The following is a 13,790-nucleotide window of genomic DNA, read 5'->3' on the forward strand; positions in this document are numbered from 1 at the left end:
ATCCATATAGCTAAGTTTATTTTTCTATTGAATGAAGTGAATAGCATGCTTTCTTTAAAAAAAAAAAAAAATCTCTTAGCCTCCGTTTGGTTGGGGATTAAGGGATGGAATAACCCTTAAACCCTATTTTATCTCCAAACATTTTTAAAAATAGGTGGGGTTAGCTAACCCCAGCTAATCCCACCTCAAATGGATTATTCCGGATTAGCTAACCCCACCTAACCTCATCAAATCCCAACTAAACATTATTTTCTATTCATAATAACCCACTATCCTTCTTATCCCACCTACTCCAACTAAATACTATTTTTCACTATCCTGAACTAACTCCAACCCCCAACCAAATACAAAAATACTCTAATCCCATATTAACCATAAACTTAACCCTATTTTTAGAATAACTAGTTTTTTCTTAACCCCGAACCAAACGGTAGCTTAGAAAAAAAGAGAGCGCGTCTGTACGGACGCTTTTGCCAACACTTGCTTTATATAGCAAGCTGCAAGCCTCAGTATAGTTGGCAGCACTGCAGTCGACGAGGACGGTAGATGGCGACGCTGCAACGCTCCTTCCCTGCTGCTGTTGCTAGAGTTCCCCACCCAATTGAAACAGGGTATAGTATATCCCTGTTTAATCAACCAAAATAAAATAAAATAAAAAAGTTCCCCACCCAACGAGAAACGAGAAACGAGAAACGAGAAACACGTTTGGGAGAAGTGATGTAGTCTAAAAGATACAAAATTGTCCAACAAGGAAATATCTGATGCAATCGTACGTTGATTCGACAAATGATACTCGTTTTTAGTGGAAGTTAGTGAGTGGCATGCGTCCGCAGCACGAGTTACATGCAACAACCTTTTTTCAGTAATTGCGTTAATTGCACTATTGGATTCTGACCCCCTTTTTTTCCCCTTTTCTGTTTTGCCTTGATTTTGGTTTTCAAACTTCTATTCATCGTTCCTAGCCTTTTAAAATTTCTTCTTTTTTTTTTTTTCTTTTTTTTTTTTTTGTAACTTTGGCCTCTAACTTCTTTTTTCTATATGCACGCCCATCATATCAAGCCGAATTAATTGTATTGTATTGTCTTAATTTTTAGATGTTACGACTATTCTCGATTATTGCATAAGATGTCTATTATTGCATGTTTTTTTTTATAAGTTAACATCCCTAGCATTCTGAGTCGAAGTGCTAATAGAACTCTTTTCGAAAAATATATAAAAAAATTATACCGAAAATTAATGTGCGGCTACGTATTATGACATAAACTATACAAGCAAGAAAGATTTTTATTCATAAGTTTGACGTGATCATTATATAAAAATTATATAGAGCAATGCTTTGTATGCACGAAAAATTCTAACCTGTTAAAATTCTTTAAATTAGACGATACCGATAGATCTATTAAAAGGGAGTGACCGACACTTCGACGGTATACGTACCGATCACCACTTAATAAGAGGCAAAAATTTTTTTATTTTTTTTTTTTTACATGGAGTTTGCAATGCGGGATTTTGATAAATTTTCATTCCTCATAACATGTCATTTTTTATAAATTTAGAATTTCCACCTTTCTTTCATTCTTATCTCCAATATTCCATCTTTGTATTATTACCTTTCTAAATTAAACCTTCATGCTTTTAAATCATAGTTAGTTAATCTCGAATACGATAAAAATTCGATACGGATTAAATAGAATAAAATTCGATATCTTAATTTCTTAAGTTCGCTTGAAAAATACGGATTTAAAATAAATTCGCCGATAATTCTTATACGGCGATTCTATAGAAATTTTACGTTTATCTATTTTAAAATTTGTGGCAATAAAAATTCTTGTTTATTTTATTAATTTTTTAGATTTAATGCTATATCATCATAAATAATTATAATTTTATAAAATATAAATAAATTAATATTACTATTATAATATATATATATATATAGACACACACACAACACACACACAAAAAAGGGGAGTGGAGCGAGAGGCTCACCGTGGACCTCTCACTCCACACAGTCCACGAGGCTGAGTGCAGCCTCATGGACCGCGATATTTTCCTACACGTAGGCCGCGATTTCTTCTTCCTCGCCACTTCTCTTTTCCTTTTTTACTTTAAAATCATTTAGTTTAAATAGTTAATAAATTTTATTTTTTTAACTATAATATAAACTAAATCTAAATTTGAAATATACTATTCATTTAAACATAAATTTTTTCATTCTGAAAATTAAAATTAAAATTAAATTTGAATTTAATGTACACAATTATAAAGTTTAAGCTCAAATTGAATTTTAAATTCAGTTTATAAAGATTTATTACTTATTAAATTAGCACTATCTAATTTGGTAAGTAACAAAATTAAACAAGAAAATAAATATTTGTATAAGGTTGATCAAATTTGGTAATTAGTTTGTATTTTTTTTTCCCATATTACTCTTACAAATGGTAACCTGTTAAGCAGGTAACCACTATGCAAAAGTTAATCTCGCCCTTAAAATATGAACGGTTAGATTTATTTTACCTGGTGTATTGAAGCATTCCTCTTAGGGCACGTTTGGTTCGCACTATGAAAGATTACTAGGAATAAAAAGATATCCGAGAATCTTATTCATATTCATTCTATTACTAAGAATGTGGCATTCATGTGTTTGGTTCGCACGGTCATATTATTTAGTCATATTATTTAAGTTTACAAAAAATATACAATTAATTTATTTATTTTTTTAATAAATTTTAGATAATGTTACCAAAAATTTCAACATCATTTTAGAAAAAATGGAGAGAAAATATAGGTTAGAGAGAGATAGCATAATTAAATAATAGGAAGAGAAATAGAGTCGTGATTAAAGGGAGTGAGGGAGTTGAAATTTTAGAAAAAGAGGGGGAGAGAGCTTAGTTTAGAGAGAGAAAAAGAGTTGAAGTTTAGAGAAAAGAAAGATAAGTTTAGAGAGAGATATGAGGTTAGAGTGTAAAGGATAATAATACTAACTAGCCGGCAGATAGGGAGAAAGAAAGAGATTAAACATATTATGATTACCCAATTCATTAATATGAGGATACCCACTCTCCTGATTAGTACTTTGGGATGAATCTCATTCCCAAGTGAATCTAATATTACCAACTCGATTATTTAGTGCCTTTAGCCAAACACCGTCATATTTTTTTATTCCTATTGCATTATTAGGAATCTTAAAAAGATAGCGCGAACCAAACGCACCCTTAATATAAATTTAAATGGCCGGTATCTATTTGAAATAAATTACAAAGTTAGGAAAGTAATAGCCAAACAAAAAAAAAAAACCAAGGGTAAAAAAGGGGTAAAGGTTAGGGACTTGCAACGCTCGCATCTCTCAATTGGACAGGTAAAGAATCTTGTCTTCTATAGAGGTGATGTAATCTGACGTCCAAAATTCCGCTAAGACGGTGCTTACAATTTCATGTGCAACAAAAAGCTTGGTCTGATTCTGAGTGATGAATTAAATTTATGCTATGCCTGAAGCTAAATTCAGGTATTTGACAAACAAAATAGAATTTTTCATTTGAAGCTTCTAATTCAATCATTGAATGAAGCCATTGAGATGATTAAATTGATATTAAAAAAAAAAAAATCAACTATAGCTTCTCGAAATTGCTCTACTCAACGAAAAGGACTTCTGAATCCACGTTTTAGGATCCGAGATAATCGTGACATGACACTTCTGTGTGGGCTCTGATTTGGCGAAATCGACTCAGTCGGTCTACTTTGGAGGCGATTCAGGTGTATGTATATGAACATGTCCATGATCTTTTGATGTGCTTCTTTTGTAGGCCAGGTTCTTTCTACCAAATATGGGACAAATCATTTTCGGGAGAATAGGACATGCACTAACTCTATGGAGAGTGACTTGCCAAATTCTCCATCAGAGTCATTCTACAAAATTATCCTTCAGTCAGTGGGATCGTGGGAAAAGAACAGAACCTTAAAGCAATGAAAGCTCAAACAGTTCCCTGTCCATAACATTTGAGATCATGTATCAGCTCGTCTGCCCATCATTGGTGTTTACAGTCGTGGGCCAATCGAACTGCTAACAAATAATGGCTTCCATATATGTTAGATGTGGCATTAATGCCTGCTATCCTGAAGAACTAGACGACAACATTCACGGACCCCTTGAGATAGACCTTACACTTAACCTGTACTACAAACAATGAAAATGAACATATCATTCATCGTGTGCGACGGTTGTGTACTAAATAATCCCTCACAAGCAGCCCACCAACCGTAGTTTTAGTTCTTCTGTATACTTCCTACGTTGAAATTGATTAAATACAAGATGTGGAGTAGTGGAAATAGGGCACCGCGTGATTCGCAGCCGACCCTGCAGGCCTGCGACAATTATTATTATTATTCTATTAAATGTGAATAAACGAGATCAAGGAGGCACTTCTTTAATTACAATTCAGGACTATAAATTTGTTCCCTGTTTTTCACTCTTGGATTGGATTAGTATTTTCCTTCGTCTACTGAGGATTACGGAACAGCAAGTTCTGATCGAAGGGCTGAAAAGAATCAGCCCTCAAATTTTATTTATACTCTTTTCTTTTCTTTTTTTCGTTTTCTTTTTCTTTTTCTTTTTTCCCCCAAATGAGCTCAATTATGCACCTTTCTGATGTTTTCTTTCATTTCCAGCCTATAAACCCTGGTTGGCTTGAGACAAGGCCCGGTGAACAACAGAACGTTCAGCATTTTTACTCCGGACATAGCTGTGAAGATACGGCCCAGGCCTGGGCAGCATTGTAATTTCAGGCCCAGGTAAGGCTGGGCGTTCAAAGAAAACTCGTCCATTATGTGGCAGGACAAGTTGGACCAGGCCCAAGCCCAACTCCCTTCTTCGCACAGAACTGGCCCGGATTCTGCTTGATTTGAACTCTCAGGGCCGAGGCCATGCCTGGGCCCAGCCCATCCATTCAATGGGCGCAATTACTCTTCTCCAAGATTAATAAAGATAAATAAATAAATAAATAAACCAAATGATAAAAAGAAAGAAACTATATCGATGTGAAAGCATGAACATGTCATGGGGTTTACCACAATTTTCCATCCCCTGGCCCTGTTTTATCAAAATCCACATATATCCATAAAAAATCTGCAGGAGATACGGTACATAATCGGATTTTAAGAAGCTAAAATCAAGCAGATAAAAGAATATACCTTGGACAGTATAGTGAGAGGGAATGTATATTAGTAGTCTAGCAAGTGAGAATACAAAGATGGCTTTTCACACTGGGAAAAAAAGGAGAATAAGGAGTAATTCAAATCTACGGCCCAGGAAAGAGAAACTTTTTTCAAAAAGAGAAGCTTTTGCTGAATCACGAAAATGGCAGCAGCATTAAGCCATAACTGAACTGTGATGGTGAACCATGTACCACCTCCCGTTATGGAGCTCGTAGACATTGGTCACATGAAGGGGCTCCGAATCAATATCGGCATAGGCCTTCATCGTAAGCCATGCAATATCACTAAGGACGCGTGCTCGGACCTCTCGAATTTGGAAGGCAACACCTGGGCCCCCGCCTAGACCCCAGTTGAGTGCTGCACGCCAGCTATCTATAACCGCCGTGTACCTATGAAAGATAACAAGCAAGTTACAAAAAGGTCAGCACAAGGTGCTACTCATTTCAACGATTTGAATCATCACAAGTTACTTCAGCTTCAGCAAGAACAAAGATGTTAAAAGATATCGATGTTCCATAACAGAAAAAAAAAAAAAGATGGCATTACAAGAAATCAGCATCATTGGTTGAAACACATTACATTGTGAGCATTTTTTACTATTGTATTTACAGATACAAATTACAAAGGAAATGAAAATAAAATCATGACAGTTGATGACAATTTTTTTATAAAAGCTTCTGGAATACAAGTGTCTTTCCCCATACAACAGCGATCTCACCAATCCATCCACCCCACAAAATTTTTTTACAAATTATAATAAAATTAATTACCTTCCCTGACCAGAACTGGGCAGTTAATCTGAATCTAGACGCAAAAAGAATGAAAACACTAAATTGCCTAAAGGGATAATTGCTTACAATCTAAGAGGCAAAGCATAAATGCAAGAAAAGGTACGACATTTCTGGGAACTGCTACAATTTTAGTTATGAAAATCAAAATGCTTATTAGCAGCAGTTCTCTAGCTTTGCTTATTAAGTATAACAGTACATATTTGCCTGCTAGTGCACAACTTGCTAGACTATGAACAAAGCTCAAATAGGTTGCCTCACTTATGCCTCTCAAATGGTTTTCTTAAGATGGTCATTGCTATTCGATTTTCATAACTGGTTTTTACTGCAAAAGGAATAAAAACCATGGTATCTTGTCACATAGAAAAGACCAAAAAAGTAAAGAAAAGTGCACCCTATTGCCTACAACAACACTTCTTGCCAAGATCTACAAGGATGATGATATTTGACAACATAACTAACATGTTTATAAGAAAAAGAGCAAGGACAAAAAAGAAAAAACCGCACTGAAGGAGAAGAAGTACAAGAGTTGAAAACATAAGAAAGAAGAATATATCACAGCATAAATTTGCACTCCAACATACATTACTGTGTCATGCTTTCATATCACGTGCAAGTACAGGAGAAGCTATTTATCAAAACCTTGATTATGTCAAAAGACCAGAGTTCATATTCTTGAACAAATCCATTATCCAGAAAGATAGTAAAAGCATCAAGCACTTAATACAAATACAGATATTAGCCAAATACAAGGGAGAATCTTTACTTAGCCACTGTGCTTCCAAGAGTGCAGATATTTTCCCCAGCAACCATGGTGAAAATAAAAAAGCAGGCCAATTCAGTTCGTAATGTACGGTGGAAATTCACAGCACAGCAAGCCAAAAAATAAATTAATACCCCAAAAATATATCTGCATATATGTATCAGCTGGGCATGCATGTAAAATTTCATACAAAGACTCTGACCTTTACAATTACTTAGACTGTTATACATAGATGTATGTATCAAATATGAGCTTCTGCACACATTATATGTGTAAATATGTAAACTCTGATATGCATCTTTCCCCTAGAAGATATGTTCTACTCAGGCTGGTTAGCATACGCAAACACCAATACATGAAGGTACCTATTAGAATGAAAGGAGAAAAAAACAAGTAATCGAGCAGTGGCAATTATATAAATTTGGAGAAAAGATGATGAGGCACAACTTAATTTTGCAAAAATTTAGGTTGAGGCCCATACCCTGTAAACAGTTCTCCTGAGGCATGCAGACACTTAACATAGTCTGCATTAAGCCAAAAATCTCTCATTCCTCGTAGTGAACTATCCCTGATGATGTTATAGAATTCTGCATTTACACTAACAATGGCCCTGGTAGCTGCATAATATGCCTTCCATCCATTACTAGGGGTGACACTGTCCTGTTCAACTGTAAAATCCTAGAAGAAATAAAATAAAGTGCAGTTAGTTTCACTTCTACTTTAGACATATGAGTGATCAAAATGCTAAATCAACGGTGGAAAATACGTCCAGCAATACGTAGAGTGGATATGGATAATAACTTATGTCCCAGCAAAAACTTATGTCCCTGAAGTTAAAAACTAGTAACACAATCACAGCCAGTAAGGTAAATCACAGTGAAAAATATATCCCAGCATTAATTAGAGTGAAACAAAATAACAGCCAATTTCACTGGCTATGCTTAGACTATGATTATACTACTAGTTTTTAAGTGCAGGGTAACATAACCATACAATTATCTTGATGAATCTTGACAATATACACTTATATACAGTGCTGCATGAACTAAAAGCTGAGTTTGTGGTTCAAATTGTCGTGACACAACAATGTTAAAGACATAGCAAGGTTACAAAGAAGACATTCGTACTGAAATAACACGTCAGAAGTAGCTACTGATCAAATTACCACGGAAACAACCAAAAATCCTGATAATTGCTCTTTGACAACAATTGCAAGCAAGCTAATTAAAAGATACATACACAGCAGAAAGAAATAAAAGAAAGGAGATGCATCGCCCGACGATCATACCTTACGATAGAGGGCCTTCCACACGCCGTCATCGTTCGCCGCCCTCCTCATGGCGGAATTGGCCATGGAGAGGCGACAGAGGCTCCTATAGTCGAGGTAGCTGAGGGCATGGGTCCTCACCTCCGGCACCATCTGCTCCACCATCGAGCTCCCCATCGCCGCCACCCGCCGAGGCCGCCGCACCGAGGCGGCCATCTCGCCGTTCGGAACCGCGGCCGCCGACGGTATCTCGCCGTTCGGAACCGCCGCCGCCGCCGCCGCCGTCGCCGTCGGCGGCGGCAGCGGCAACGGCTGATCCCCTCCGCATGCGGGGGCGCAGGAGCAGGTGCAGCCGCAGGGCTTCTTCCTCGACTTTTTGGACGGCGAGGGCTTCGCGCGGGGCGATCGGAGGGCCCAGAGAGCGCAGATGCAGCAAATCGCGGTGGCGCCCGCGGCGATCAGCAGGGTGCGGAGGACGAAGGGGTTGTGCCCGTCCATCTGAGGGACATGGGAGGCATCAAAACCCTAGGGCGGAGGAGGAGGAGGAGGAGGACGACGACGACGACGACCAAGGAGATCGCATCCGAAGAAGAGGAAGAGAGAGAGTGAGAGAGAGATCTAGGGTTTTGAAATCACGACGGGGGTAGGGAATGAGAATTCGCTCTTGCCTCTTTTTCGGTCGGTTTTAATCAATCGAGGTGCGGAGGCAGTTTCCGGCAAGAGCACAAGTGCGCTCTCGCGTCCTGCAGTCTGCTCTTGCCCATCTTACTGTTTTCTGTTCTTCTTTTTTCACTCTCTCGTTCGGGGAAGAAGACGTAGTACAACGATGCGATTTGGCCCCAGATCAGATCCGGTGCAGCTCGGGTCTGTTATGGCGAGTCGTTGACTCGGCGAGGTTGAGGCCGGTCTGAGAAATTCGATACGATTACGTGGTGCTATGATACTGGTTTTATTTTTTTCTGTATGATTAACTTATCTCTTTACTGTGGAACTGGATCCTATAGAAACCGGGCATACGAGTTTGTTGCAGCCTACATCTTGGCTAGTCTGGAGTGACTAGTGCATCCAAATGGTGGTCATCTATAGACGTTGGGAGTTGGATCCTTTCAAGCTTGTGCATTAAAACATGAGGTTTCAATATATATATATATATATATATATATATATATATATATGATATGAAATTTTTTTATTAGTTTATTATTTAGACGGCTGCATGAATTTATATACAAATTATACTTTCTAATCTTCATAAGAGGTCCTTTATAATATTGCACATGTACTTGATGGATAAACACAATCCTCGCTTAAAAAATCATAAGGACAATTTGTGGCGCCCGATGCATTCCTTTAATTAAAACGAATTATTCGGTAGAACTACGGATTCTGGATGAAAGCTTTATAATTCTTTGCTCTTAGTAAGAGTATGAAAATTATATCTTAATTGTATTTGTACGATTGATACAATATACTATCACTTGTACCAACGAGCAAAATCTTCTTCTAAAACCATTCCAAAATAAAAAAAAAAAATCTCATCACATATTCTCGTTGTGCATAAATACAATCTCGACGGCAGCCGCAACCATAGCCAAACATGCTAGGGAGTAGATGAAGGCCTGCTTCCCGGATCATAACCTGGGTCCTATGGTTACTTGATCAAAACAAAACTTTGACCCTTTAGTTGGGTCAAATTCCAAAATGGGTGGGCTCAACACGCAACCCGTACATTGAAGTCAAGTCAGCGGTAAGTACATCGCGCGGCATGCTAGATTGTTCATCAGAACATTTTAAGAGATGATCACATGCTTGTATTCCAACAATTAGCAACTACTGTTACGGATCTTTTGTAATATTATTATAATTGATGAAGTTTTTTTTTTTTTTTTTTAGAGATAGGTAGCACGCTATCCGCTTCGTTTATTTTATTTAAAAATAAACTTAGTTGGAAATATGAATCAACTATGATTCGAACTTGAATTTCGGGCACCAACTATTAAGCCCTTTGCCACTTGCTCTAGAAACGGTCAATATAATTAATGAAGTTAATATGAAGATTTTCTATTGCCTCAACACAAGATGCGAAATGTAATGTTAAGTTGATTAACATAGCGAGTTATCAATAATACATATAACACTGTTTCATGAGAACCCAATTAGTATTTTTTTTTTTTTTTTTGCTGAACTACACAACACACAAATTATTTTTATCATAATCAAATTCCACCTATAGAAACTTGTGAAGGGGCAACACACTTTGTTACTTTCCCTCCAACCACACGGTTACTTCTATTGCGCTAATTTCTATGCATATACTCAACTTTCACTCGTTACTTTTAATAAATTTCCACTTTGTTATCCATTAATCACCTCTTTATTCAATTTGGTCCTTGAAGTTATTTTATTTTTCTTACCAACCGGATTTCTCTTTTTCATCTTTGGGAGAGAGAGAGAGATCTTAATTAAGTTGACTTTTTTGGCGAGGATCTCTCGTTGGATCATGTATGGAGACGGTACAGCTCTCCCTCATGTACGCGGTTGGATCATGCATGGAGACGGTACAGCTCTCCCTCATGTACGCGTATATATGTAACGGCCCAGAATGAGTCGCTGCGGGCTACTGGGCCCACACGATAATAGGGCACGCGGGCAAGGGGCGTTCATAAACCCGTCCGATCTTCCTCTTCCCGAAATTGCCCCCTTCTTTTTTTTGTGTTAAAATCCCAAATTACCCGCCCGTACGTAAACCTTTTAGATTTGTTTATATTATTATATATCTATTAATTCTCTGCTCCATTGAAACTCTTAACGTAAATAATCTAAAATTTTAAAAACTTTGTAATTTAATGTATGACGAGATTTAAACATAGAACCAAAGATCAAATTAAGGTTTGGTAAATATACTGACACACACAAATGTACAACTCCTGTTATGGTCAGCATCGTTTTTCTCCACTAATTAAAAAAAAATACTAACGAGATCTCTGAACGAAACAGAAAAGGAAAAACTCTGGCAGTTGATGACGCGTATCGCAAGCCAAGTACAGAAACAAAGGGCCGCCGCTCTGCTTTTTCCGCTGAGGACAGCTTCGTCATTTTGTGCCAAAATTTTTTTCCTTCTCGTTGGAAGGAAGCCAAAGAGTCGTCGCGGTGCATCGAATCGCCCAACACGAAATTCACTGCTCTCTCTCTCTCTCTCTCTCTCTCTCTCCTCTTCTTATCCCGATCGAGATCTCAATCGAGCATTAAAAACATCGAGGAGAGTTCGAGTCGATTACCCAAACCCTAGCTCTTCTCCTTCCTAGCCGATAGTTCCACCCCGAATCGATCGAATTCGAAGAGAGCACGATGCATGCCAAGTCGAAGATGTCAGGGATGCTCTCCAAGGGATTCAAGCCTGATAAATGGTAATTTCGATCTCTTATTCGTTTAGTTCGATCCTCGATTGAAGGATTTGCACTAATTTTGCAGTTATTTTTTTTTTAATCCTGCGTTGGAATTTTTGGTTTATTTTTGAGCTGATTCGGTGAAGGATTTTGATTGATTTTACTGATTTTTGCGTCCTGTTTCCTCGATTTTTGTTGGAGTTTTTGGTTAATTTTTGAGTTGATCTGGCGACAGCAAGACGTCGCTGAGGCTTGCGGTGGCCCGTTTAAAGCTTCTGAGGAACAAGAGAGAGGTGCAGATCAAGCAGATGAGGCGGGAGTTGGCGCAGCTTCTGGAGACGGGCCAAGATCAAACCGCGCGGATCAGGGTTCGTTTTTATTTCATTCCTTATACATAATGGGATTATTTGTCGTATTGAACATTTGATTATGTTGTGCGGGAGTTATACTAGATCTTTGTTGATATCTTACTTAGTAATTTTTTTATGGTATTTATATGTTTTCTTCAGTATTTTTTTTAAATTTTTTTAGTGAGATTGTATATGTCGTCACGTTGTGAAGCTTTACATTCTCCCCATCGTCATTTTTTACATTTTAGGATATATCCTAATCTGATTGACCATCTGTATTACTCTGTACTTGAAGTTCTTCGATGGTTAGTTGGAAATTTCCGATTTAAGAGTTTTTTCCCCTGATCAGATTGTATCTCGAGTTTTTTGTTTTTGGGCTTCATTTAGTCTTCTTAATTCCACCAATATTAATGCAAAGGAAGTAATTCGATTCTTACAATTTCAAGAACTGTTCCTTGGGGGCACCGACTCTGCGTTCCTTGTAAATTAGGAATCTGCTTGAAATCATCTTTTGTTGAGGATACGGAACATGTTTATTTTAATCCAACAAGCAAGGTTAGTGGTTAACTACGCAAACAGAATCTTCGTTAGTGAGTAGCTGCAGGATATTTATTGATAGCATGAGATGCAGTTAGTTGGGAGCTGTTAGGTTGGCAGAAATTGTGTTAAATTACATACTCCTGTAAGTTGGATGCTGTGCGTCCTTGATATTGTTCTTGTTGTTCTTGTATTGTGCACTCATTTATCGCTCTCGTTTTTTTAAAAAGATTATTGGTGGTCTGGTTTACCTTGTCTATCCTCTGAATTGCCAACCATTTACAAAATATTTATGTATTTAGCCATATTCTTGCATCTATTCTTAAGTTGCGACCTAATGATAGAACGTAGGTATGAGAAAAACAATCACTGAAAAGCAACTGAATTGGATCTTTGCCATCTGCCAGATATCAATTGCTTGACTATATTGTTGAAAAGCATATAAGGTTAATAATCAGAGGGTGTGCTGTTGAACTTAAGTTACAACTTCTATGTTCTAGTCATTATGGCAGTTTCTTCTTATTTTGAAGTTAAATTATGCGAACAGTATGGTGTTTGCTTATTTATTGTCCTAATCAGTGGTCTTTTAGGTATATTGACCAGGCTTAACACACAATTCTTAAATTCTTTACTTTAGGACTTCTGAAGGACTGAAGTTCTTTGATGGGGTTTTTTCTTGGGACGAAAAAGTTTCTTGGTGTTAATTGTAGCTTTTTGCTGGCCAAAGTTATGATCATATATTGGCTCTTGTTGTTGGACAAAGAGAAAGCAACTTTCAGTTTTATTACTATTTATCTCTTTCGCTCTTTCTTTATTTGAATTCTATTTTTCCACCTGTCTACTTGTTTTTGGACTTATTTTTGTTCATAAATATTAGCATATTGTGTTCATTGGTTTGATGGACTTTTGCTTCTTTTTCCAAATATGCTTACCTTTCAAGAGCTGACCTTATTAGTGTAGATCTTCATTTGTTTTTTTTAGTATTACTGAAGGACCTTTTCTGTTTAATGGATAAGGATAACTGAAATAAATAATTTTCCGTTAGTTTTATTTTAGAATCCCAAACCATTTTTCCTTCTCCCTTTTCTTTTTTTGAATTAGATGAGTAGTTGCTGTTTTTCATTTGAAGTCTAGTTTGCCTCACCATTTTGGCCTACCTTGGCACATATGTGAGCCCTAACATGTGCCCTAACTTGTGCCCAGCTGATGTAGTGATTATTCTAGTGGATATTGTTATGCTTTCCCCCATTGTGTTTGGCCAGTTCTTCTCTTCGCCCTTGACGCTTGGACATCGTTCAACTGCAAACACAGCCGTAGCCAACAAAATTAAACAAATTGTTGGAGTTGCAACCAGACTTCATTTTTGGGTCAATTTGGCTTGTAGAATGGCAAGCCGGCATAGATTACAAATCCTTTGCCCTTGTTTGTTTGGCGTAACCAATTACATGATGAATCTTACTTTAATGCATCATGCATTGGAACTGCTGG

The 13,790-nt window shown here is 37.3% G+C and overlaps 1 protein-coding gene across 3 annotated transcripts; it reads right to left on the reverse strand.

The window, feature by feature from the left end:
• Positions 1–5,035: 5,035 nt before the first annotated feature.
• Positions 5,036–9,048, reverse strand: LOC109705052 (F-box protein SKIP8-like). 3 transcript variants are annotated; one of them, XM_020225814.1, is made up of 4 exons: positions 8,698–8,956; positions 8,051–8,554; positions 7,244–7,440; positions 5,036–5,600 (listed from the first exon to the last, which is right to left on the reverse strand). In XM_020225814.1, the coding sequence occupies exons 2-4, from the start codon at positions 8,525–8,527 to the stop codon at positions 5,366–5,368; spliced, it is 909 nt and encodes a 302-aa protein (XP_020081403.1). In that variant the 5' UTR covers positions 8,528–8,554; positions 8,698–8,956; the 3' UTR covers positions 5,036–5,365. The 3 variants fall into 3 exon arrangements, with proteins under 3 accessions (XP_020081403.1, XP_020081402.1, XP_020081404.1); XM_020225813.1 differs by having other exon boundaries at positions 8,051–8,956; XM_020225815.1 differs by lacking the exon at positions 5,036–5,600 and adding an exon at positions 6,890–7,127 and having other exon boundaries at positions 8,051–9,048.
• Positions 9,049–13,790: the final 4,742 nt, after the last annotated feature.

Source organism: Ananas comosus, unplaced genomic scaffold, assembly GCF_001540865.1.
Source record: "Ananas comosus cultivar F153 unplaced genomic scaffold, ASM154086v1, whole genome shotgun sequence".
Classification (NCBI taxonomy): Eukaryota; Viridiplantae; Streptophyta; class Magnoliopsida; order Poales; family Bromeliaceae; genus Ananas; species Ananas comosus.

What these genes read in the sequence shown, in the direction of transcription:
- LOC109705052 (XM_020225814.1), bottom strand. Translation starts at nt 8,527, where the DNA reads ATGGACGGGCACAACCCCTTCGTCCTCCGCACCCTGCTGATCGCCGCG. An exon ending in GGAAGGCCCTCTATCGTAAG is followed by an intron (nt 7,441 to 8,050) that starts GTATGATCGTCG and finishes TATTTCTTCTAG; the next exon opens with GATTTTACAGTTGAACAGGA. An exon ending in TCAGGAGAACTGTTTACAGG is followed by an intron (nt 5,601 to 7,243) that starts GTATGGGCCTCA and finishes TATCTTTCATAG; the next exon opens with GTACACGGCGGTTATAGATA.